The 22,228-nt window shown below is 42.7% G+C and overlaps 3 protein-coding genes across 5 annotated transcripts; 1 reads left to right on the forward strand and 2 right to left on the reverse strand.

Moving 5' to 3' along the window:
- Positions 1-200: 200 nt before the first annotated feature.
- ing2 (inhibitor of growth family, member 2) lies at positions 201-2,553 on the reverse strand. Its single transcript, XM_028976421.1, has 2 exons — positions 2,258-2,553; positions 201-1,506 (listed from the first exon to the last, which is right to left on the reverse strand). Exons 1-2 carry the CDS (start codon positions 2,394-2,396, stop codon positions 794-796), a joined length of 852 nt encoding a protein of 283 aa, XP_028832254.1. The 5' UTR covers positions 2,397-2,553; the 3' UTR covers positions 201-793.
- An 837-nt stretch (positions 2,554-3,390) lies between these two features.
- ccdc149b (coiled-coil domain containing 149b) lies at positions 3,391-10,298 on the reverse strand. 3 transcript variants are annotated; one of them, XM_028976420.1, is made up of 14 exons: positions 10,097-10,298; positions 9,400-9,561; positions 9,289-9,327; positions 9,057-9,164; positions 8,717-8,833; positions 7,743-7,915; positions 7,588-7,660; positions 7,422-7,506; positions 7,058-7,205; positions 6,687-6,763; positions 6,445-6,477; positions 5,759-5,851; positions 5,067-5,566; positions 3,391-3,562 (listed from the first exon to the last, which is right to left on the reverse strand). In XM_028976420.1, exons 1-14 carry the CDS (start codon positions 10,145-10,147, stop codon positions 3,554-3,556), a joined length of 1,668 nt encoding a protein of 555 aa, XP_028832253.1. In that variant the 5' UTR covers positions 10,148-10,298; the 3' UTR covers positions 3,391-3,553. The 3 variants fall into 3 exon arrangements, with proteins under 3 accessions (XP_028832253.1, XP_028832251.1, XP_028832252.1); XM_028976418.1 differs by lacking the exon at positions 3,391-3,562 and having other exon boundaries at positions 3,584-5,566; XM_028976419.1 differs by lacking the exons at positions 3,391-3,562; positions 6,445-6,477 and having other exon boundaries at positions 3,584-5,566.
- Positions 10,299-10,373: 75 nt separating this feature from the next.
- Positions 10,374-14,128, forward strand: LOC114788159 (dihydropteridine reductase-like). Its single transcript, XM_028976422.1, has 7 exons — positions 10,374-10,749; positions 10,957-11,049; positions 11,141-11,237; positions 11,323-11,463; positions 11,713-11,821; positions 11,908-11,991; positions 13,656-14,128. The coding sequence occupies exons 1-7, from the start codon at positions 10,660-10,662 to the stop codon at positions 13,753-13,755; spliced, it is 714 nt and encodes a 237-aa protein (XP_028832255.1). The 5' UTR covers positions 10,374-10,659; the 3' UTR covers positions 13,756-14,128.
- Positions 14,129-22,228: the final 8,100 nt, after the last annotated feature.

Here is a 22,228-nt window from a genome sequence, read left to right on the forward strand (position 1 = left end):
TGTTGTGTTGCTAGAGAGGAGGGGGGGGGGGGGGGCAATTGCATATGAAAGAACACATACTAGGTACCATGGAATATGACAAAAAAAAAAAAAAAAAAAGTCAGATGTTGAGCAGTCAAATTTACTTTCCTCTTCTCTGTACATGTTTGGCATCAATGGCACTGCTAAATAATGGTAAGAAAAATAAAGTACACTGTCAGTACAAGCACAAGTTTATTAAATACAACAAACATAAAAAAAGAATCTCTCACAAATTTACACCACACACAAAATAAACTGTAATAGTGGAATCAATTTGTTTGGAAGACCTTAAGATGAATAATTCCACTTTGTTTCATAATCGAGGTGACTGTCTAAATCCTGTGAGAAATTCAAAATGTCATGTGCTAACTCTTAGAACTTTCCAGAAATCACTGTTAGTTCGCTAAGTGACCAGGTAAGAGTCCAAACAAAGGATCATATTGTGTTAAACAAACGTATCTTGGTGGCAGTACTTCTAGCATGTGATGGGTCATGGTCCATGTTCCACGGAGGAGGAGAAGGAGGAGGTCACTTAGTTCATTCGGGAGGCAACGCACCCCAAAATGTCCGTGACAGCACCTGTATGAAGGAACTTTGGCTAACTGCAGCAGCAGAGTCAAAATAAAGTTTCATTGTCTCTGTTAATATTTCCAGGACAGCACAGTTCGGCCAACTATGACATCGAGTGCTGTTGCTTCTTTCAGATCCTAACGCTACACACACACACACACACACACACACACACACACACACACACGTCACCCTCGATGCACTACCTCGATCGGCGGTCTTTTTTAGGCTTGTCGGTAGTTTTGTCCATGGTCTTTTCATTATCCCCCCTGCACTTGGGACAGTACCACTTGCCCTTGGGCTTGTAAGTCAGTCCAACGCAGGTGAAGTGAAACCACTCGATGGGACACTGCTCATTGTCGCAGCCGATCATCTCGCCATAGGACACTTGCTCACAGAGGCAGTATGTAGGCTCGTTGGGGTCGATGGCAAATTCCACAGGCGAGGCTTCGCGCTCCTGCTTGGCTTTGGAGCGCTTCTTCTTCTTGGCCGACTTGGACCTCTTCTCACGGGGTTGAGGCAAGTCCTCGGAGGGATCATCCATGGCCCCGTTGGCCCCATGGCAGGAGTCGCGGCTCTCGCTGTTGCGCTGGCGACGAGGGCGGCGCGCAGACGAGCGCTCATGCAGTGCGCTGGAAGACGCGGAACCTCCCCCGCCGACATCGTGGCGAATTTTGTCCACGCCAGAACGATCGGGCTCAACGGAGTCAGAAAAGCAAGGCGTGTGGGAGTCCATCTGGCGCGAGCGGTTCTCCACCACCTCCAGCATCTGCGTCACCACGTGGATCTTCTCGTCGCCCAGCTCCTGGCTGCTGATGAGGGCACGCTGCAGCTGGACCTGGAGACGTTTGCGCTGTCCTGTGTCCGTCTCATGCTTATAGCGCTCATACACTTCGTCCACTTCATTAAGAATTTCTGCGGGGGGACACAGGTAAACAGTTTAAACAAAGACCTGCGCAGAAACTAATGTCACGTCAAAAAAGAAGAAAATACGATCCAGGATGCTGCCAAGATAGCAGCTTCAAGCTCCTCCCCCATTTCCTTACCAAGCTCCTCCCCCGTTTCCTTAGTCATCGCATTGTGACGTCACGAGGAAACAGACCGTGGTTTACTCGCACTTAGGTACTTTCTGCTGCGAACGTCAAACGCTTCTCCCCCCCCCCCAGCGCAATGTGTGCGGGTCACACGGGCAGAAAGAGGGCTTCTCGCGGCCATTCTCATGGCTACTTTGCGCTTCCCGGACAACTTAACAAACGCCGTCCGCCAAATTTCGCGAGACGCTTCCTCCGCGGTTCCTGCACGCAAAGTGTCGAGCGGGGGGACGAACGAACAAAGCGAATCGTCAGGCGAAAAAGAAAAAAGAAATAACATCCGAATTTAGTCAGCGGGTCAGCTAAATGTCGACACTAAACAGGCTAAACAATCAAAATGGCTGATCAGCCGGCGTGATCGTGCTCCGCGAAGACAGCCCGCATCTGTTCAAAAGCTCCGCACACGCTACACCGCCGATTAGGTCGAACGTCGAGGACACGCACTCAAGTTTCCCAGGGAAGTACACATTGTACCATGTTCGCGGCGCGGAGCGGAGCAACGCTGGGTCTGGGAAATTAACTTGACCACCGGGGAACCGAAGCTTCGATCCTGGACCGCTTTCCGCAAACGTTACCTTGATACTTCGTGTCGATTTCGCGCAGCAGTGTTACATTCCTCTGTATGTCCAAAGGCAGCGACTCGACACATTCGAGGTAATCCTCCACATAGCTGACGAGTTGCGATTTCTCCACGTTTGGGTAATGTCCTAACATTGTGGTGCATATGCATGAAGCAGGCTTCTAGATTTTCTGTAAGGGGGGGAAAACTATTTAGCCAAAACTGCTTGAAAAAAAAAAGCACAAAATACAGAATTTTTCTAACAGCGAGGGGACTGGGATCACCAGTCCAACCCTCTGTGCGGTTGTAATTCCTTCCAACAAAACTGACGCGTGTGCGCATGCGCGGGTTTCCTTATAAGGCGCTTCGCACAACCCCGTAAAGAGGGGGCTGTGCCAGAGAAGCGCAACACCGAGCTGCAGTGCAGACGTTTGCCTCGTCCTGCCCCGCCATCTCCTCCTTTAACCTACCAATGATTTGCCTGCTACGTTCAATTGCATAAATACTGCCTAACACTAGAGTTATAAATCTCTGTATCAATGTTATAGTACAGCTGCGTACTGGTTACTAAGAGTAGCTAGAACAGAGCTAATTTTCATGCAAACACCTCACATATTTGATTAGTTTTCATAAAACAGATTAATCATTTGAAATGTTAACCAGGGTAGATTTAACATTGTAAGTGCAACTGTTACAGCAATAGCAGGCAATTCTTCACCGACTTGTAAAACACATTTTGGTTAACGTTTACGCGCGCCACGTCCCGCCTTAACCAATCGCATGAGGGCGTTTACGTCACGTGACTCACAGCGCGGCGAGAGCGGGAGACAGCTAGTTGTTGTTCTTGTATTTCAAGAGCGTCTTTAGCGGAACTGCTTCGTCACCGCGTTGCCTTCTCGATTCGTTCGCGCCAAGAAATCAAATGTGGTATGAGCGTTAAGTTCGGATGCTCGGTTTGTCCCAGAGCACTGTTGCCGTCTGGAAACTTGTGGAAACCTTAAAGAAAAACCTCCTGTGTGTGCACAACAGTGTCATTAATGTAAAACCGCTACTGTTAGCTTTGCTATTGCAGCTTTTGTACAGTGAAACAAAGGTAGAGTCCAAAAAAAGAAGAGTGCTAACACCTATTGAATATAATACAATAAAGAGTACCGCATTTGAAATTTTATTTTCTTAACACATTAGTGTTATCATTTTGCAAAATATGTTATATACAAGCATGCACATACCTTGTGGAATAGCTGACTTTATATTTCAAATAGCAGCAAACAGTATGACATCCTATGGTTAAGAGAGTAGTAAGAGTAGTGGCTCACTGCTCCTGTTATGACAGAAAAAAATAGGCAAAAGACTACGAGCAATTGTAGTTTGTGTGCAAATACACGGAGTTAAATTAAAACATGAAACAAGTGGATTTGAAAATGTATCTATAGAAATGATATATTTTAATCTGAACTCCTCCTTAAACTACTTTAATGGTTTTCCAGAAATTGAGTACACTAGCAGTCTTTACAACTTTAAGAAACTAGGTTCAGGTGGACTGCAAACCTGCAACTAAAGACAATCAGATGTGTGAAGATGTAAGAAAACAGATGCTGAAGTTAGCTGAATATAAATTCATTGTTCAGTAAGCTCAGCCTCTGTCTCTAGATGCCCCAGTTCATTCAGACATACAAAAATAAAACTAGTCTAATACAAACACCAGATTTTATAACGACAGTGAAAACTGTCTGTGCTTCACAAATAAAATGCACATAATATTGTGTGAGATCTTGGATGCAACACTTTAGAAACAAGAGCTTGTACCATGCAAAACACTGAGGTACAGTTATGGAAAAAAATATTTTAACCCCTGCTATTTGTAAGTTTGCCCACTACCCAAAAAAATATCATTCAATAATTTCAATGGTAGGTTTAATTGAACAATGAGAGACAGATCAATGTATTTTCATGATAAATAGTGATAGATGTATCTGTGATAAATAGTGACAGAAGTGATTGTCATTGTGACACACAGCAAGCAGAGTACACACAATCACCCAAAGTGAGCAGTGGGCAGCCACGAGAAACGCCTGAGGAGCAGTGTGTGGGGACGGTAGGTTGCTCAAGGGGACCTCAGTGGCACTTTGACGGTTCGGGTTTGAACCTGCAACCCTTTGATTTTGAGTCTGCTTCCTAACTTCCTCCCAAGTAGTTCTGGACTGCTTCCACATCGATCTCATTGTCATGGAGATCTTGCCTGGAGCTCCAGAGTGAAGGAGATTGGCATTTATTTTACGGTTGTTCCATTTGCGAATAATCGCACCAACCGTTGTCACCTTCTCACACAGCTCTGTGGTCTTGGTCATGGTCATGGTGCAGAGTTTAGAATGTGGGTAGACTGATTACTTCTATGGACAGGTAACAAGTAACAAGTTGAGAAATACAACTGGGAGCCAGAAATCTAGCTGATTTATAGGGGATTAAAAAAATACTTCTCATTCATGAAAATGATAATTAATTCACCATTGTTCACCACTGAAATTAGAGAATGATCATTTCTTTGTTAGTGGCCAAACTTTTAACAAAACAGCATAGGTTAGAATATTTTTTCCCTGACTGTTATACTCAAATTTTAGGAGAAACTATGAATTCAGTTAAATTCTGTGTGCACATGACAATCTTTAGTTGGTTTGGCCTCTCAGGTATAACACTGTAGCTTTTTCCATACATCATGGTCTGTGGTCTGAATAATCTCCTACCCTCAAGTCTTTGTAAAAGTGGGTGTGATGGGCAGTGAATCACTCACTGGACCCTTCATCCTCTTCTGATAGCACATGACTTACTGTTTGATCTGACCCGCACCCGTCCTCTTCAGCAGGGGAGCAGATATCTGTTCTGACCGACATCTCAGTTTCTCCAACGTGGCAAGTCCCTGTGCTGTGACTGTGAGGATGCTCAGTCTCCAGGCTGTCCTGTGATCCATTTTCACCATCCTCATCGTGTAGGGACTGTACATCTGTAGCTGGTGTTGTGGATGGAATGAGATCTGAGGAGCTGCAGTCAGTTGTGACTACATTTTTGGTCTCCTGTGACTGGTCAGCGAGACAGTCCTCAGCCTTCTCTGCACATTCTGCAAGCAGCTCCTCACTGAGAGGTTCACACCGAGCATCACGACTGTGAGTCACAGCCTCTGCAACGAGGAGCGGTGTGTCATTTTGGGGAGAGTTGGAGAGGTGCGGCCTAGTGCAGACATCAGGGATCACTGCAGTGGGTGAAGATCTCCCTGCTGACACCAGTCCTGGTGCAGATACGTCATCACTTCCTGTACCAGCCTCTGATAAGCCTGAAACAAAAAGTGTTGTTCTAGCATGGATGTGTGCTGATAGTCTCGTACATTAGGGCTAGTGATCAAATTAAGACCTTATCTGGGTAACGTGATTATAAAATGACTTTTTATAGTCCTTACAAAACCTTTCCAGTATAACAGACATTAATTAAATAATTCAATTAAATTTTAACTTAATTGTCTGCAGACCTGTGAAGGGTATCCTTCCTGGTGCCTGGTTCAGCTGCTCTGTGGACGACTGAAGATGTTGTGCATCACTGAGAATAATAGCATCTTTTCCTCCTGTTAATTACAAAGTAGTATCACATAAGATAACAACTAAAATCGCAACCAATATTAATATTAATTGCATGAATATTAATGATGCTCTAATGTTCCAACAATGTTATAGATGGTTTGGCCAAGGAAGATCTTATGTGACACTAATTTGTGTTTAGTCTTTACTACTCTTGATTGTATGGCATCTCAAAATGAACACACAAATGAACTTATTAACATTATAAAAATGTTCACCTCAGCAAGTGTCTCAAAGCAACATGCATTATTTCAATTTCAAATATTGGATTTTGCTGAGACAATGGGCATCCAATAAATAACCTATCGAGACACAAACAAAAACTCTGACCCCATGGGAGGAAGGACATTTGAGGATTGGATTTGTAAACAACTATGTCAAGATAAATCATTCACTAATTTGATGGGTTTAATTCATAGATTAAAATTCTCATCTACTTTGTTTTTATTTTCAATATAAGATGCATGTATGATTATTACAGGGGAAATGGTAGTACGTGAAGCCTCTCCTAGCAAGAAAGTGTCCACCTTGACCGCCCCATCTGAATAATGACCAAACATTTAACGAACAGCCAACATACTCCCAAGTCCTAGCGACACGTTGTAAGTCAGGCCTTTTGCAGCAAAAGGGAAAAAAAGAAAAAGAAAAAAGAAAATACGTTATTATGAAGATCATGCCGGGAAACAGAAAACCTGAAACTGAGCAGGGCAGCGTCCCTAGGAGTGAAGAATTAGTGATACTTATGTAGTTTTAGCTCATCCCTGCATATAAAAATCATAAAGAATCAGAAAATTCACAAACAACATGGACATGTGGAATTACCTGGTAGGCTCCATAATCCTGAAACCTCAAGAGTCTTAAGTTTCTTCTCCAGTTCTGCCACTCGGTTTCCTAAAATTCTAATAAAAAAAAAAAAAAAAAAATCCACTTGCATGACCAGGGTGCAAGCGGTACAAGTGGGCGGAAAACAGAGCGGGAAACCGATCCACTAGCGCAAATAGGCATGTAGGATGCCCATGACGTGATGAAAAAAGGATGTAAGACACAGATATGACACAGACTATATTAGGTGGGGAGACCAAATGTCCTCTTTTCCCTGGACATGGAATTGTCACGTCATGGGATTCCTAAACATCTATTCTCCCCCCACAACCACCCCCAACTGTCCTCTCTCAAGGTAAACAGTGACTAACTTGTTGGTTTGCCGCTGGTGCTGGATGACCAGGTTCTTCTCGTGGATGGTTTCGAGCAGGGCTGTTGCGAGGGACTTCAGGTCTGCAATAGACTGCGGCGTGACTGGGAGGCTGCAGCCGTTGTCTTCAGAGAGCAGCAGCTCTTGCACTAAATGTTTGGAGAATCATTACAAAATGAGTCAACCAGGTGAAATTGTTTGAAAGTTGAGTCGTGGCAACTGGACATCTTTCTTTAAGGTAGATATGTTTCATTCTGCATCCACAGAACTTTGTCAATCTGACAGCCCATGTAATCCACATGTAGTCCAAGAATGAAGCATGCAAGACAGGTAATGTAATATCAAATGGTACACTGTTCCAGTACCTTCCTTTGCTGAAAGAACCCCGGTTAGGGCACTGCTGCTGGCCCTGCTGTACATTTTGCAGTTCTTCCTGCTCTCCAGAGCACTCTGCACACAAATATACATTAAAAGGTCACAGCAATGTAACATCTGCATGCAGTGATATCGAATCAGAAGTTTATAAGTCACCTTATACTTCATGATGTTACTTTTGAGCAGATTAACCTCATCTTGAAGTTGCTTAAACCTTTCGTGCAAATACCTGGCAGGAAAAGGTCAATTAAAAGTGATTAAATTGCAGTCAGAGAATCAGTTGTATCAGTCATAACTGCACGTGCTCTGACCTGTTCTCCATGCAGAGAGCATCCACATCAAGTATGCGTGTCTCGTTGCTGCCCAGGATGTGGTTGATCTCCAGGTTGAGGCGCCGGGCCTTATCCTGGAACACGTCTCTCTCTGCCCGGACATCCTGAAGCTCATCAGTGGCTGCCTTCAGACTGTGCTCCAGTCCCTCATTCTACAGAGAGGATTTCCTGTGAGTGACATACAACTTCTCCACACTGCAGACGTTGGCCAGTAGGAGGCATAAAACATTGCTAATTTAATCTCAACGACTGGTTCTGTTAGAATAACATTTATTCATTAACAGCATATACAATAACATATACAATAAAAATGAGGGGTGTTGGAAAATATTGTTACAGCAATATACAGGGGCATCAAATATTGATATTTTTGTATACAAATTTAGTCCACTGGGTGATGCTTTCGAGAATTTTCTCTATTGTGGTCAGAAGGGACGGTGGTGGCCTAGCGGTTAAGGAAGCGGCACCGTAATCAGAAAGTTCGAATCCCTATCCGCCAAGGTGCCACTGAGGTGCCACTGAGCAAAGCACCATCCCCACACACTGCTCCCCGGGCGCCTGTCATGGCTGCCCACTGCTCACCAAGGGTGATGGGTTAAATGCAGAGGACAAATTTCCCTGTGTGCACCGTGTGCTGTGTATCACATGTGACTTCACTTCACTTTAATTTAATTTAGATGATGAGTCTTCATGTGACTACAACCTCCGAATCCTGTAGATGGCGCTGGGTACTTTTAATTACTGAGTGAAATCGCAAAACATGACATACTGATCACAGCGTCTTGTATTCCACGTCTGTTTTTACATATTCATGAACTGTACATTGGTCGCAACATGATTATATCACAATGTATCATATCATTGCCAAATACACATAACATAAATCTAAAAATTTGGTGTACATAAAAAGTTGCGCCAGACTTTCTCTAACATACACTAGTGCATAAACACACCTGCTCTCTGCCTTTCTCCAGCTGCTGAACCAGGTCCTCCCGTTCATGGGCAGGAAAGTGGCGAACCCCCACATCATCATCTCCCAGACGCTGCTTGGCAATTGTCATCCTTAAGAGCTGTGGAATCAAAAGTTCATCATGTTCTACGTGTAATATGCGAACACATCTCACATCCATTGTCCAGTGATGCCACATGCACAGATAAAATATGCTCAAACTTGCTTTAAAATATGCTCAAATACACTTTAAAATGACTCAAAGAGGACACTGGATATACGGTGTATCCATTGTTTCAAATGAATAGATGGAAATTAAATGAGATATGGGGAGATTAGCATACCTTGTTGTCTCCTTGAACCTCTCCCAGACGTTGATTCAGTTCCTTCACCTCCTCAGACAGCTTGACGTTCCTCTCCTTTGAGTCCCGGAGCAACTGAGCCAGGTTCACCTGGTAAATGAAGTTGCCAGGAAAGGGGAAAACACACCGCAACACAACAAGCATGACACGGAGTCAGAAAATATCACAACAATCACAGTAACAGGGCAAAACAGTTCATAGGACTGTGATGTACCTGGTTTCTTTTCTCAGGGGGTAATGAGGGGTCACCATCCTGTAAGAGAGAAGAACACCAATCACTGATGAACACATCTGGCTCATTCAGCTTTCCCCTCCACACACTTACGATCAGCTCCCTGTACTTCTTCTTAAGTCCTTGGTGACGTTCTCTCAGCTGGTTGGCCATCAGCTTGTACTGGTCCCTCTCCTGCTGACAAGTGTCCAGCTCCTTGGACAAGATCAGCAACGCTTCCTTCTTGCTTTCCAACTTCCGCTTGCACACCAGAAACTGAACGAAGGAAAAGGACGAGACCAAGCACGGGACAAAGTCCACGCCATTTCAGTCAAAAAAAGCACAACAGTACAAAAGCCCCAGTAGTTAAAAGTTCACTGCAACCACAGACTTCTAGCATGGTTCAGGGGAAGTGAGTTTTAATCTTGATTGACGATAGATTAGGTTTTAGCGGCCTGTATTTTGGCTGCTGAACTGTAATCCTCTGACCCGCCCACACTTTATATCTGCGTGAGAATAAGCACGGCCACACAAACATAATGGGTTATATAGGCTCTCTCTCTCTCTATCTATCTATCTATACACACACACACACACACACACACACACACACACACATATATATATATATATATATATATAAATACACTCACACATACATACATACATATATATTACACGTATATATATTACACACATAGTGGAATAAAAAAAAAAAGAAAGAGTAAAATGGTGTTTATATAGACACGCGTTTCCACCCAGACTCAGTACAACTGACAAGGACGTTAATGGCTGCAGCGAACCCACTCACTTCGTTCACCAGCCCTTGCCAGTCGCTCTCGCTCCTCTGCAAGGAGTTCATCTTCGTGCACACGTGAAATGTACGCGTTCGTCAAAAAATACTGCTGCTGCTGCGAATCGCGTCAAATGTCAGGAAACGAGCCCATCCTTGGAAGTCCCGAGACGGCCGACTGATCCCATAATTTGAAGCAGCGTAGAGGCACGATGGAAACGTCACTTCCGGCTCGTCATCAACATCATCATCGTGTCGTTCCGCTCTCTGCGCGTCCGGGGGACTTTAATTTTGAAATATTTGGCCTGAAACGGCATCGCCAAAGAAACAAGATGATAGAGTGGCTAGTTTGGGGTGAATTAGATCTGGGCCGTGCTGCCTCCAGGACTCTAAAAGATGCATTTCCTTGCAGTTACCTTGTAATTTCAAAAGAAACGATGTACATGCGTGTAGAGTAATACAGCGAGCCCGTTAGAGTCTGCATAAGGAACCATTCTATCGTTTTATTTCTCCGGCGCCGCCTCCCTGCCAGCCTGCCCGCCCGCCCGACTCCGCTCCAGGCTGGACTCCAAATCAGCAGCATGGCCGCGGAGGTGCGCAGGGTAATCGTGTACGGGGGGAAGGGAGCGCTGGGCTCGACATGCGTGCAGTACTTCCGATCTAAGAACTGGGTAAGAAGATAAATAAATGCTTTTTGCACGCAGCGATCGTGTAATGTGTGCGCCCGAAGACGCCTGACAAGCAAATGTGCAGAATTGTTTCGTCCACTTTCCTGCCTGACTCGTATAAGACAGATCGTGGCCTTTATTTAATGCTTCTTTAAATTGTAATGCGACATTCGGTTTAAGGATTCATGTTTACTCTTATTCGACATAAAGTGGATAGCGTGTATCGACATTGCGCCCAACGAAGAAGCCAGCGCCAACGTGGTGGTGAACTCGACTGAGTCCTTCACTGAGCAAGCAGATCAGGTTACAGATCATGCAGCACATCGCCAATAGACTAATCACAACCACAACTCTTCAGAGGCGGCTTTTCTCACTTTTCTGTTCATTTTTGGAGGTGACCGCGGATGTGTCGCGGTTGTTGGGTGACCAGAAAGTGGACGCGATCCTCTGCGTGGCAGGAGGATGGGCTGGTGGCAGCGCCAAAGCCAAAGGTTGGAAAGTGAACTCTGTTCCATGTACACACAGGCTCTTGTATAGTGATAATGTGTGCAATTTTCCATGTTTCCGGCCTCCTAGTTCTATATAAGAATGCTGATCTCATGTGGAAGCAGAGTGTCTGGACGTCCACCATCTCTAGTCACCTGGCCACGAAGCACCTGAAGGAGGGCGGCCTTCTTACATTAGCTGGGGCCAAAGCCGGAGTATCTGGAACCCCAGGCAGGTCTCCCAGTAAACCAACTTCCGAATTCCAGTAACGGAGCACAGCCCACTGGTGACAAAATTGTGCGGTTGCTATAGTGATAGTAGTCACGTCTGCAATAAGGCTGAGTTTCTAATCACAGTCATCATTTTGAAGGATATGAGATTTGTGATATCAGAGCATGAATGCAGGAAATGAATCCCTGCCCTTCCTGTCAAGAAACAAATTAGAAGTAATTCTTCAGAGTAGACCTCTTGTCTCCACAGGTATGGTGGGTTATGGCATGGCGAAGGCTGCGGTGCATCAGCTGTGCCAGAGTCTTGGGGGAGCCAACAGTGGGCTTCCACCTGGCTCTGCCGCCGTCGCAATCCTGCCGTGAGTAACCGTGGCAACTGTTATCTATGTACGATGTAATGAACGCAGAAGAGCTGATGACAATCGTTTATGACGTTCTTTATTAGAGTTACCCTGGACACACAGATGAACAGGAAATTCATGCCTGATGCTGACGTTAGTTCCTGGACACCTCTGGAATACGTGGCTGAGTAAGTGTGTGTTTAATGGAAACTCGTTTACATTCAGACGCTACACAGAAAAACACAAGTGGTCCAAAGTGTTGTCCAAAGATGGTCCAAAATGTGGCAGCCCGTCTCATCGTCAATCAGCCAAAATACACCCATGTCACGCCTCTTCTCACCTCTTCTCACCTCTCTCCACTGGCTCCAGGTAGCTGCTCGCATTGAGTTCATATCTTTGATGCTGCCTACAGGGCTGTAAATGGAAGTGCACCCTCTTATATCTACACACTACTAGCCAGCTACACTCCTGCACACCCTCTCAGATCTGCAAATGAAATGAGACTCAAAATTCCCTCTTCATGGGGTCTCCGATTCCAATCAACTCTGTTCTCCTTTGTTGTCCCTGGCTGGTGGAACAACTTGCCCTCCTCCACTCAACTAGCCGAGACTACCACCACCTTTAAGAAGCAGTTGAAAAAAGTATTTCAGACAAATCTAACACTTACACAGGCACATGCATACACACTGCACAAAAATAAATAAATAAATAAATATTCGTCTTGCACTTAACAATTTCCGAGCATGTTCTTTTTCTTACAAGTTAGGCCTTGTCAGGGCTCTTAGTTTTATAAACTCAAAATCTATAGAAATCGAACGAGAATTGCTGGTGTCTTCCTCCTGTAAGTGGCTTTGGATAAAAGTGTCTGCTAAGTAAAGTAAAGTATTTGAGCCCTGATCATGTAAACAGTTAAACAAAAAAAAAGGGTATAATTGAAAATGTTATACTTTTAATATAAACCATGCAACCAAAATACTCCTCTGAGATAACATTCTGCCACCCGGTTATGTAACTAGTTTAACATTAGTTAAAGTAATAATAAGGGTTTTGATATTTTATTAAAAGATTTATATTTATAGCATTTATCAGACGCCCTTATCCCAGAGCTACTTACAATCAGTAGTTAGGAACAGTCTCCCTGGAGCAACTCAGGGTTAAGTGTCTTGCTCAGGGACACAATGGTAGTAAGTGGGATTTGAACCTGGGTCTTCTGGTTCATAGACGAGTGTCTTACCTACTAGGCTACTACCAGCCCAGAAAAAAAGATCTGCCTTCAAAAGTAATATTGGCATAATGTTTTTAGCATAATTTGTCTGATGCCATTCCTGCATCTTAGTTCAACTTGTCTCATAGTTTCAGTGTCTCTTCTTAATTCATCTCATTCTGGCAAAGCATTTTGGGAAAACTCACATAACAAAAATGATTACAAGGTGCAATCATAGAAGTTTTTTCCAGTTGTTTTTTTTTTTTTTTTTTTAGTGGTGAAGGAGTTTAGCACTGATTTCGTCTTTTTAAATATCCTTTAAACATCAGTAGTTTCCTGAAAATGCACATTCTTTCATTTATTGCCTCTTTCTAATAAGCATACTAAGCCATGTTTCCCATGGGATTACATCCAAACGAAACAGCTGCTGGTCTCCGGTCCTGCACCAATCACAGGTTTACATGGATCGTCCTCATTTATGAATATCTCTGAGGTTTGAATTGAAATGTACTTTATTCTGCCACCAGGGGGCTCACATTCGTTCTGTGTTTTTGCTATGTTTTTATATAATTGCGAAACAAATCTATCTCCAGTGTTTCCTTTGCAATCCACCAGATGGTCATTATGATGCTTTTTTTTTTTTTTTAGGTTGTTCTATAAGTGGACAACAGGCGAAGGCAGGCCAGCTTCAGGGAGCTTGGTGCAGCTTATTACCACAGGCGGCCAGACAGAAGCTACAACACTCTGATGCATCCACCTGTGTGTGTTTGTGCACAGTGTACTTTTACACGTTTAGGGACCTTCATTAATACTGTAATTGGTGGCCTTAACCTGTATGTGTTTTCTTTGTGTTGGGGATTTTTCTTTAATGTCAATTAATTTTTTGCTACAAAATGAAAAAATGTTCTTGTGTCTTCAGAAAGTTGCAACGTTGACCAGTCACACAGTCTCACACATTATTTTCAATGACTGCACCCTTTTTGTTGTCCATGGTGTATCAATTGCAGAACGGTTAATTGTGTCTTAATTGCAAACAATCTGTGCTCAGATAAAACAGTGTACGATTGTGTTATTCATTCTTTCTCAATTGAGGTGTAATTAATTAAATGAATATAAACTTGTTTTTTTTGTACTTGATGATATTGTAATATTGTACACTTTATGCGAAAAGGGGATAATTTTGATACAGAATCAGGAAGTGGCCACTGCCAGCTTTGTTGTCTTTCCGCATCGTTCTAGTAAATCGGACGAATTGAATTGCTTGAAGTTGGTCGGGCTTGCCAGAAGGGGGCAGTGTTGCACTCTGATTTGAATGCAGCGCCAGACCTTGAGCGCTTTATTAGGCACATGATTTTACTCAGACGTTTGGAAGGGGGGTAACATGTGGCACACACACACAAACACACACATCTTAAATACAAATGTGACGCGCATGCCAAAGACCTCCACCAGTGTGAGCAACATGACAATTTGCTGCTGCACCCATGTGAAGCATAAATGAGGAAATAGAGAAGCGCCTAATTAACCAAGAGCTTAAAATTGAATAGTTTGAAGAGTTCTTCCTTCCCTAATGAACTCTTAAGGGGCTGTGTGTAAATTGTTGTACTTGTCTGTGAGTGTGTTTTTGTGCATGAGGCAGTCTGAGATGTCCACAGTGATTTATAGCCTGTACTCGGGTGCTGAGTGTGTGTGTGTGTGTGTGTGTGTGTGTGTCTCTGTCCAGGCTCTGGGTCATGGCCACTGCAAATGCCTGAGGACAGAGTCTGTGATTATAGAGAGTCATCTTGCTGTAATTCTTTTGGCTGGGTACAGACTAAGGGTTGGGGGTTAAGGTGAGTAGTCGCACACGCACCTACATATACATTTAAACAGGCAGTGCAGACTAACCTCTGTGGACTGTGCAAGGATAGACATATACATGAAAATTACAAAAAAGGTTGTCGTGTTATATAATAAACACTTGGGAAATGATCCCCAACCAAATATTTGGTGTACAAGCTATCAGAAGTTGTACATTTATGTATTGACTCATTGTAGATTTTAAACATAGGAGACAATGAAACAATGTCATCTGGTAAAATTTTCATCATCCCGTCACCTCTTGGTGGCACTGTGACTACATTGCCTCAGTTATTCCGTACTTCCAAATACTGAAAGATTAATTGAGTAAATACGCAGATGCCCTGAATGAGTGTGTGAAGGTCTGTGTATGTGTGTGTGTGTGTGTGGACTTGAGGAACTTTGGCCATCTGAGTGTGATGGAACTCACCCAGTGAAGTTACCATGGCTCTACAGTGAGCAGCCCTTGCTGTGCTGTGTTTTTCTCTTTTTTAAATGAGCATAATGTGACATTCCAAAGCAAGTAAGACTGTCTCAGTTAAATGTTCGCGCTGTATTTTACCCAATAGCTTGAGTTTAAAAATTCCAACATCTGCATACCTCTGGTGTATACAGTACATTGGCGTGCTTCGCTGCAGCAGTTGCCTCGGTTCACCTTTCAATCTGCGCACACTTCCACAATATTGGAGGGCTTGAAAAATAAAGACAATGCAATTTTTGTTCCCAGCCTGACTGTTAGTAAAGGGAGGACTGTAACCATCCCTCTGTTTTATTCTCCCTCCATCTTTCTCGGCTGTGATGGTGTTATCAGGCCAGCCAGGCAAACGGGCAGGGCAGCCCATAATTTCAGTGTGGGATTAGGTTGAAATAACGAGGTCACCAAGTTGAGGTTGCCATGGTGACGCCACATCTAAAGAACAGTGGATGGTTGGTAGGAGCGAGAGAGGAAGGCAGCGCTGGAATAAGGTTTATTTATTTATTTCATTTTCTCTTCACCCCCCCTCCCCACCTTCTTTTACCTTCTACCTTCTAGCCCATGATTTGTGTGTGTGTGTGTGTGTTTTGTACCATCTTCAGTGACTCCCCATATAGCAATAAACAACAGCACAGAGTAGCGGTACACAAAGCATGCAGATGTATTTTAGTGCTGCTGCAAAAAACGGTGTCTGTTTTAGGGTAGAGCCGGGCGCAGGAACGTGTCTTTTTTATTAATAACTCATCGAGTGGAGATTAGGAGAACTGCATGTTCCCTGTGCATTTATTACAAACTCACTTTCCTGGGCTAATTAGTCATAGACTAAAAAAAACAGCACTAAATAGCATAACATAAAAAAGGTATTATCAGCACACATATTCAATATAATTTATAATAGAACACAAATAATTATTAACAGTCTAGTTACACAGGGTTGTCTGGCTAGAAAAAGAATGCATGTAATGCATGTACTATGTAAAATGTTTTTTTTTTTGTGAAAAAAAAAAAAAAAAACAATTTTTCTCAGTAACTTTGACCGGGGGGGGCAGTGGTGGCCTAGCAGTAATGGAAGCGGCCCCGTAATCAGAAGGTTCGAATCTCGATCCGCCAAGGTGCCACCGACGCCACCACACGCTGCTCCCCGGGTGCCTGTCATGGCTGCCCACTGCTCACCAAGGGTGATGGTTAGAAGCAGAGGAAACATTTTGCTGTGTGACCATGTAGTGTTTCACAATGACAATCCCTTCACTTTCATCTTCAAAAAGATCTTTAAAATATTTAAACTGGAATATGACCAAATATACCCAAACACATCTAGTGAAGAGTAAACATGGATGGCACAACACTGGGTCATGGAAACCCCAAACTTGTTGAGTCTTCTGTTCTGCAGGGGAGTGTTTTTAACACAGGGCCATCAGACGCGTGCAGTGTTCATTTATGAAAATGTAGGTAAATTTTGACATCAGTTCCCCTCAGCTCTGCATCTAAAAATTTATTTTTAGCAAAGTGGCGCCAAATGAATATTTCATCAAAGGGAGAATGACAACAATGGGGTCTGTTGTGGGTTCTCTCTCTCTCTCTCTCTGTCTCAACCCCTTCCACCACCCCCTCTCCTCTACGCTCCCAGCTCGCTGCTCTGTATGAAATATAAAAATTACATTTGCAATTAACCAGTGGTTAATTCAGGAGGCCATTGGAAGGCACAGTGAACTCCATACTGAATTGAAAATGTCGCATTGTGAATGCTTCATATATTCAGCTTATCTCTGATGGCCCCTACTTATTTTGTCTTGAAGTGTGTCCAGGCGCGGAGCCGCCACCTCTGTTGCTGTTCTCCTCTCACGATGATCCACTCTCACTGTGTTTCACTGAGCCAGATGTGTACTAGTGATTAATTAAATACTTAAGTACTTAAATGAATATTAATCTAAATCCAATGTTAGCTGCAAAATGAACAACACAAAAAAAAATCAGCAACCTTTTAATTGTGTTGGGTTTACTCTCATCCTCACAGCACCCTTCAGTGGACACATCTGCACATTGCAGCTGGGCAGCAGCAGCAGTGGGGTTGAAGGATCGCGAGTGTAGATGAAGCATCCTGCTGAGGCATACATGCTGTCCATCTCGCTATCTCACGTTAATTTGACCATCTCACACACCAAACGCATTAATTTCTCTCTCTCTCTCTCTCTCTCTCTCTCTCGCATGCTCGCTCCCCCCTCTCTTCCTCTCTCTCTCTCGCTCTCTAATCAGTGAAATGAGAATCTGTATCCCATGGGGAAAGGGGCAGCATGGAGCTGACCTCAAAAACAACCCCGCCGCCTGTGGAGAAACGCTCCCACAGAGACACACAGACCTGAACACGCAAACACACACACACACACACACACACACACACAGGCTGAAAAAGAGAGAACTGAATGAAAATGAAAAGAAGGAGGAGGGGAAGGCAGCAAGAGAGAAAGATGAATGAGCGAGTGATCAGACAGCAGGGATCTTGCGGAGCAAGAACACGGGTAGAATGAATGTCCTGGTGTTCTGAAGCATGTGAAGACATGTGTTGCTCTGAATGCCTGATTTCCCAGCTGCCTCTGCTGCAAACACGCCACGGCTGCATCCATAGATTGGAGCATTACAATACAATGTAGATAGGACACGTCCAAGTGTATTTTTCTTCTCTGCGCCACTTGCTGGACGCGTGGTGAGGATACAGAGCCACTTCTAATGAGGCTTCCTCTCCTGTCCCTGCTATAATGATGAGTACCACGCTGCAAACCTTAACCAAAGCATCAACGCCGCCGCCTCTTATTCTGTAACATTTTCTTTCTTCCTTTCTTTCTTTGACGACACCATCACAAGTGTTAATTACTGTTCAATTTTATAACCCAGTGGCCATCCTGAAGTTGTTTGGGCAGATTAAGTGTTGTGAGGTTTCCTTATGTGCAGTGGCAGATGGGGGGCTTGTGGGGTATTCTTTTATTTTGCTCTTTAAGAAATTATTTTTGTGCTGTTTTTTAAACAGTGTTGATTTGATGTAGATTTTTTTGTATGTTTTGTATTTTGTAATATTGATTTTTTCCTCCCTTTTTTCAGTGTGTAGCATGATAGCTCTGTCCTCCTGCTTTTGTATTTCATACATTTAGATGGTATTGTACAGTATAAATGATAATAAATTTTTGTACATTAGCATATAATAATTAATAATGTGTACAGTAAATTTTCCCTAAATGATATTGGATGGTCCGTATTGCATGTGTGCTTGTGTTCTGAATGTAGAGCACTGAAACCCATCCTTTTGTTTTATTCTCCCTTTATATTTCTTTGTTATGATGGTGGAGTTTCTTTCTTTCTTTCTTTCTATCCTGAAATGCACTAGTTTGGTATGCCTATGGTGCTCCTGCTGCCTGCCTTTGAGCTTTTCCTCATGAATTCTGCCTGCACGAATGTGATGACTTCTGATGGGTGAGCTGCTCCCCAGTACCAGCATCGTCCAAAGCAGACTGTGCACATATGAATCAGTGTCAGCTAATTTAATTTATTGAGCTGCTTTTAATCACGCTCCACCACAAGAGAAAGAATATATATGTGCTATCCATATATTTTTTTCTTCTTAAAGGAAGGTACTTTTCTTTTTTTTTTTACTGGGAGCAAGTTCATATCTATTTTTATCTCCCATGCCTTTACCAATGCCAGCATGTACTGATAATAAGCTGCAGCCAACAGAAAGCATGAAGTGATACTTGTGAGGATAAGTGTAAAATGTTCTGAACATACCTGAAACATACCCAAGTCTAGATTTGTTGAAGTATTTTAATATAATTTTTATTACTAGACTGCATTGGATCATTCACATGAGATTTTCTTTCCACTGGGTATTTATTACAGGGCTGTGGTTCTCAGTCCCTCTGCTCTCATTCACCTCACTTAGAAAGCATTTTTCTGACACCCCTGGCTTCACGCTTCACAAACATTACTGTTATTTGGCTTGTTGGACCATTTCTGCTTTCCTTCAGTTTCTAAAAAAACCCCACGGCCCACCCCATGACTCAGCTAGGCTTGCTCGACTGTAGTATGGCTGTGCTCGCTGCTGGATGAGCTGGGTGGCTGAAGGAGGAGATCAGTGCGACTCTGGGCTTTGTTAAGGGGCCATGCTGAGGCTAAGCTCTGGAGCTCAGCTGACACCTCGGCTCCCGTGGGCTGGAGCGCACCCAAGGTGCCAGAAGCCACAGCACATCCCACCAAGAAAGGATCAGAGAGGGGAAACAGGGCTCAGTCCAGGGAGGGACAGTCCCAGTGCTGAGCTGAGGTTGACATTCAGTTTAGTGTAATGTATCATGATGGATTTGTTCATGCTTCCTTGTGTTACATATGAGTTGGTATGTGCTGATGTGTTAATTAAGTCTTAAGTAATTAAGTCTTTGGCCGCACATTAGACACTCATTTGGTACAGCAAGGTCCATATTTTCCCAGTGCTACATAAAACATAGCTCATGGGGAGTGTTCACTAATGTCACATCAGGAATATTATCAGGATTTACACAAGGAAATACTCTCAGGGAATTCTAATTTCTTGAAAAATGTGCTTTTTCTTGTTAGTCTAATTATCATATGTGCTTTTAAACAAGCACTGTTTGGAGTGAAGGAACCCCCCCCCAGCCTGTTTGGTTTGTATTTAATTATTTCCTAGTTGTCAGACTGTTAATCCTATATTTACCAAAAAAAATATTCTATCCTTATACAATTGATTGACAGCTCTTGCACACTTCCTCATTCTGGACAATGTTATACTCTTCCTATCAATATGTCACAGGCACAGGCATAGCGTAGCATCCATCACCTTTCTGTTTCCCTCCATTCCCTCTGCTTGGCCCTTATGAACAGGGGCGTCAGCGAACGTCACAAATATGATCTGCGCTGTAGTCATCTTGTAACAAAAGCCATTACCAAGACAAACATGCCAACACTTTAACTCATGCATTCTCTTGGATTAACAAGGAACATGCCTTATGCATTACATATTAAAGAGAACTATTTAAAAATTGCTTAAAATCTGCATAGAGAAAGAGGGTGTCTGGTATTGCAACTATTTGGGATGACCAATGTCAGTTTACACAACTCATGAAATATTCAAATAATTAGGCACTTGCAGCCAAAACCCATGTACACATTTTGCCATAACATGTGCTGCCCCAGCACCAATTGTTCATCAAAGGTCATTTTTTGGATGGCAGAGAATGGGCTCTCATCTAAAAAACAGTTTGAAACTGACCACTTGGCCAAGAAACTGTGCTACCTTTTATAGAGTGCGTATAGATTAGAAAACATTGTTATGCATTGTTCAGTATTTAGTGCAGGTTTTTGCAGTGTTATGATTTATGCACTGTGATGTGCTGAACCGGGCTATAAACATGAGGCAAATGACTGACATCGGGGTGAAGGAGAGGGCACAGGCACACAACATGGTGAAATAAACTACACTTAACAGTATACACCAGTGAGTTGTAAGGATTGTAAAGCAGTGAATTGGTGCCACCTGGTGAGTAGATTATCAACAGTATTTTTTCTGAAAGCAAATGAAAATACATTTTTATACAATAATTCTGATTTGTGTATTTTTCATTTTCATATAGCCCTTTCTGGAACATTTTCAGAAATACTTTTGTGATAATAAAATACACATATGCTGTTAGTCAAATTGAATTTATTGTGGGATAAACAACTGAAGCGTTGCAGCAAATGACTGTCAACGCTTACCCTACTTTAGTTTATAATAAGTCCTGTGAAATACCTTAAGCGCAATTATTTTAAAGTGGGCTATAATGTGCTCAACTGTGAGCAGAGCTGATGAGTGATACTATTTTCTGTTTCATGTGTTTGTGTATGTCTATATACACACACAAACACACACACAACTAACACAAACGCAACAGAAAATAGTGTATACTGATGCATAGCCCCAAACATTACCTTAATGATGCTGCTCAGTGAAAAAAAAATACTTGTGGACTTTTATTTGTACAAAGTGATGGTCATCTGTGTAATTCCTCATTAGTTATCTAAAACACTTGCAATGCTTTTGAGCTGCTTTAAATCCTCTTTCCTCAATGGTTATTGGATAATCATGCTGTGTGTAGACTTCACAGGTTTTCATGCTGTGAAATTGTTTGAAATTATTAAATGTTCTTTGTGTAATATGATATTAAATGAGAATAATTTTAGATAACTGTGCCAACAAAGAAACTACTCCTGGTGGTTGCATTCAATTTGTGCAGTTGTCACTATCCTGGCAGCACCCCGAACACTCATACACACACACCCCGATCAATTTAGCACCTCTACTTCACCTAACCTTGTCCCTATGGGAGCAAGCCAAGAACATGATAAACATGCAAACTTTACACAGAGAGTAACATGACCACAGCTTCAGCTTGGTTCTTTTCGTTACAGCAACCACTGAGCCACTTTAACTTATTCACTCAATTTAAAACATGATAGAATCGATTCCAAGTAAGTGGCCCAGTTTGTTTTAAAAGACCCCTGCCTTTTTCAAGTACTACCACCATCATTTTGAATGAGCTTGCATCAATGCACACCCTTACTATGTTTGCCTTTTGCTATTAGCCCATCACTGCCCAGTGACCAAAGAGGTATGATTGTGTGTTCTCGTTAAACATTTACATAAGAAAACTTATTTGTTTGATTCATAAGATTTCTTTTTCTTTTACATTTCTGCATATGTCTTTTGGAGAACCTATGCAGCAGTCAACCATTGTTGTGTTTTGACTTAAAATCATTGAACCTGGTCGTTTTTTTTATTTTTTATAAAATTATTATTTTTAAGTGATTTAATGTAATTCTTAAAGCATTTGATTAGATAAGGTCAGAGTTAATTAACCCCTTAGCATGT

Source organism: Denticeps clupeoides, chromosome 4, assembly GCF_900700375.1.
Source record: "Denticeps clupeoides chromosome 4, fDenClu1.1, whole genome shotgun sequence".
Lineage (NCBI taxonomy): Eukaryota > Metazoa > Chordata > Actinopteri > Clupeiformes > Denticipitidae > Denticeps > Denticeps clupeoides.

Excerpts from the sequence above, each read along its gene's own strand:
- ccdc149b (XM_028976418.1), bottom strand. The coding sequence starts at position 10,147 with ATGAACTCCTTGCAGAGGAGCGAGAGCGACTGGCAAGGGCTGGTGAAC. Across the intron at positions 7,661-7,742 it reads GCTCTCTGCATGGAGAACAG|GTATTTGCACGAAAGGTTTA; the intron begins GTCAGAGCACGT and ends TTTTCCTGCCAG. Across the intron at positions 7,206-7,421 it reads GGTTCTTTCAGCAAAGGAAG|TGCAAGAGCTGCTGCTCTCT; the intron begins GTACTGGAACAG and ends CCAAACATTTAG.
- ing2 (XM_028976421.1), bottom strand. The coding sequence starts at position 2,396 with ATGTTAGGACATTACCCAAACGTGGAGAAATCGCAACTCGTCAGCTAT. Across the intron at positions 1,507-2,257 it reads AATCGACACGAAGTATCAAG|AAATTCTTAATGAAGTGGAC; the intron begins GTAACGTTTGCG and ends GTCCCCCCGCAG.
- LOC114788159 (XM_028976422.1), top strand. The coding sequence starts at position 10,660 with ATGGCCGCGGAGGTGCGCAGGGTAATCGTGTACGGGGGGAAGGGAGCG. Across the intron at positions 11,238-11,322 it reads TGGCAGCGCCAAAGCCAAAG|TTCTATATAAGAATGCTGAT; the intron begins GTTGGAAAGTGA and ends CCGGCCTCCTAG. Across the intron at positions 11,992-13,655 it reads CCTCTGGAATACGTGGCTGA|GTTGTTCTATAAGTGGACAA; the intron begins GTAAGTGTGTGT and ends TTTTTTTTTTAG.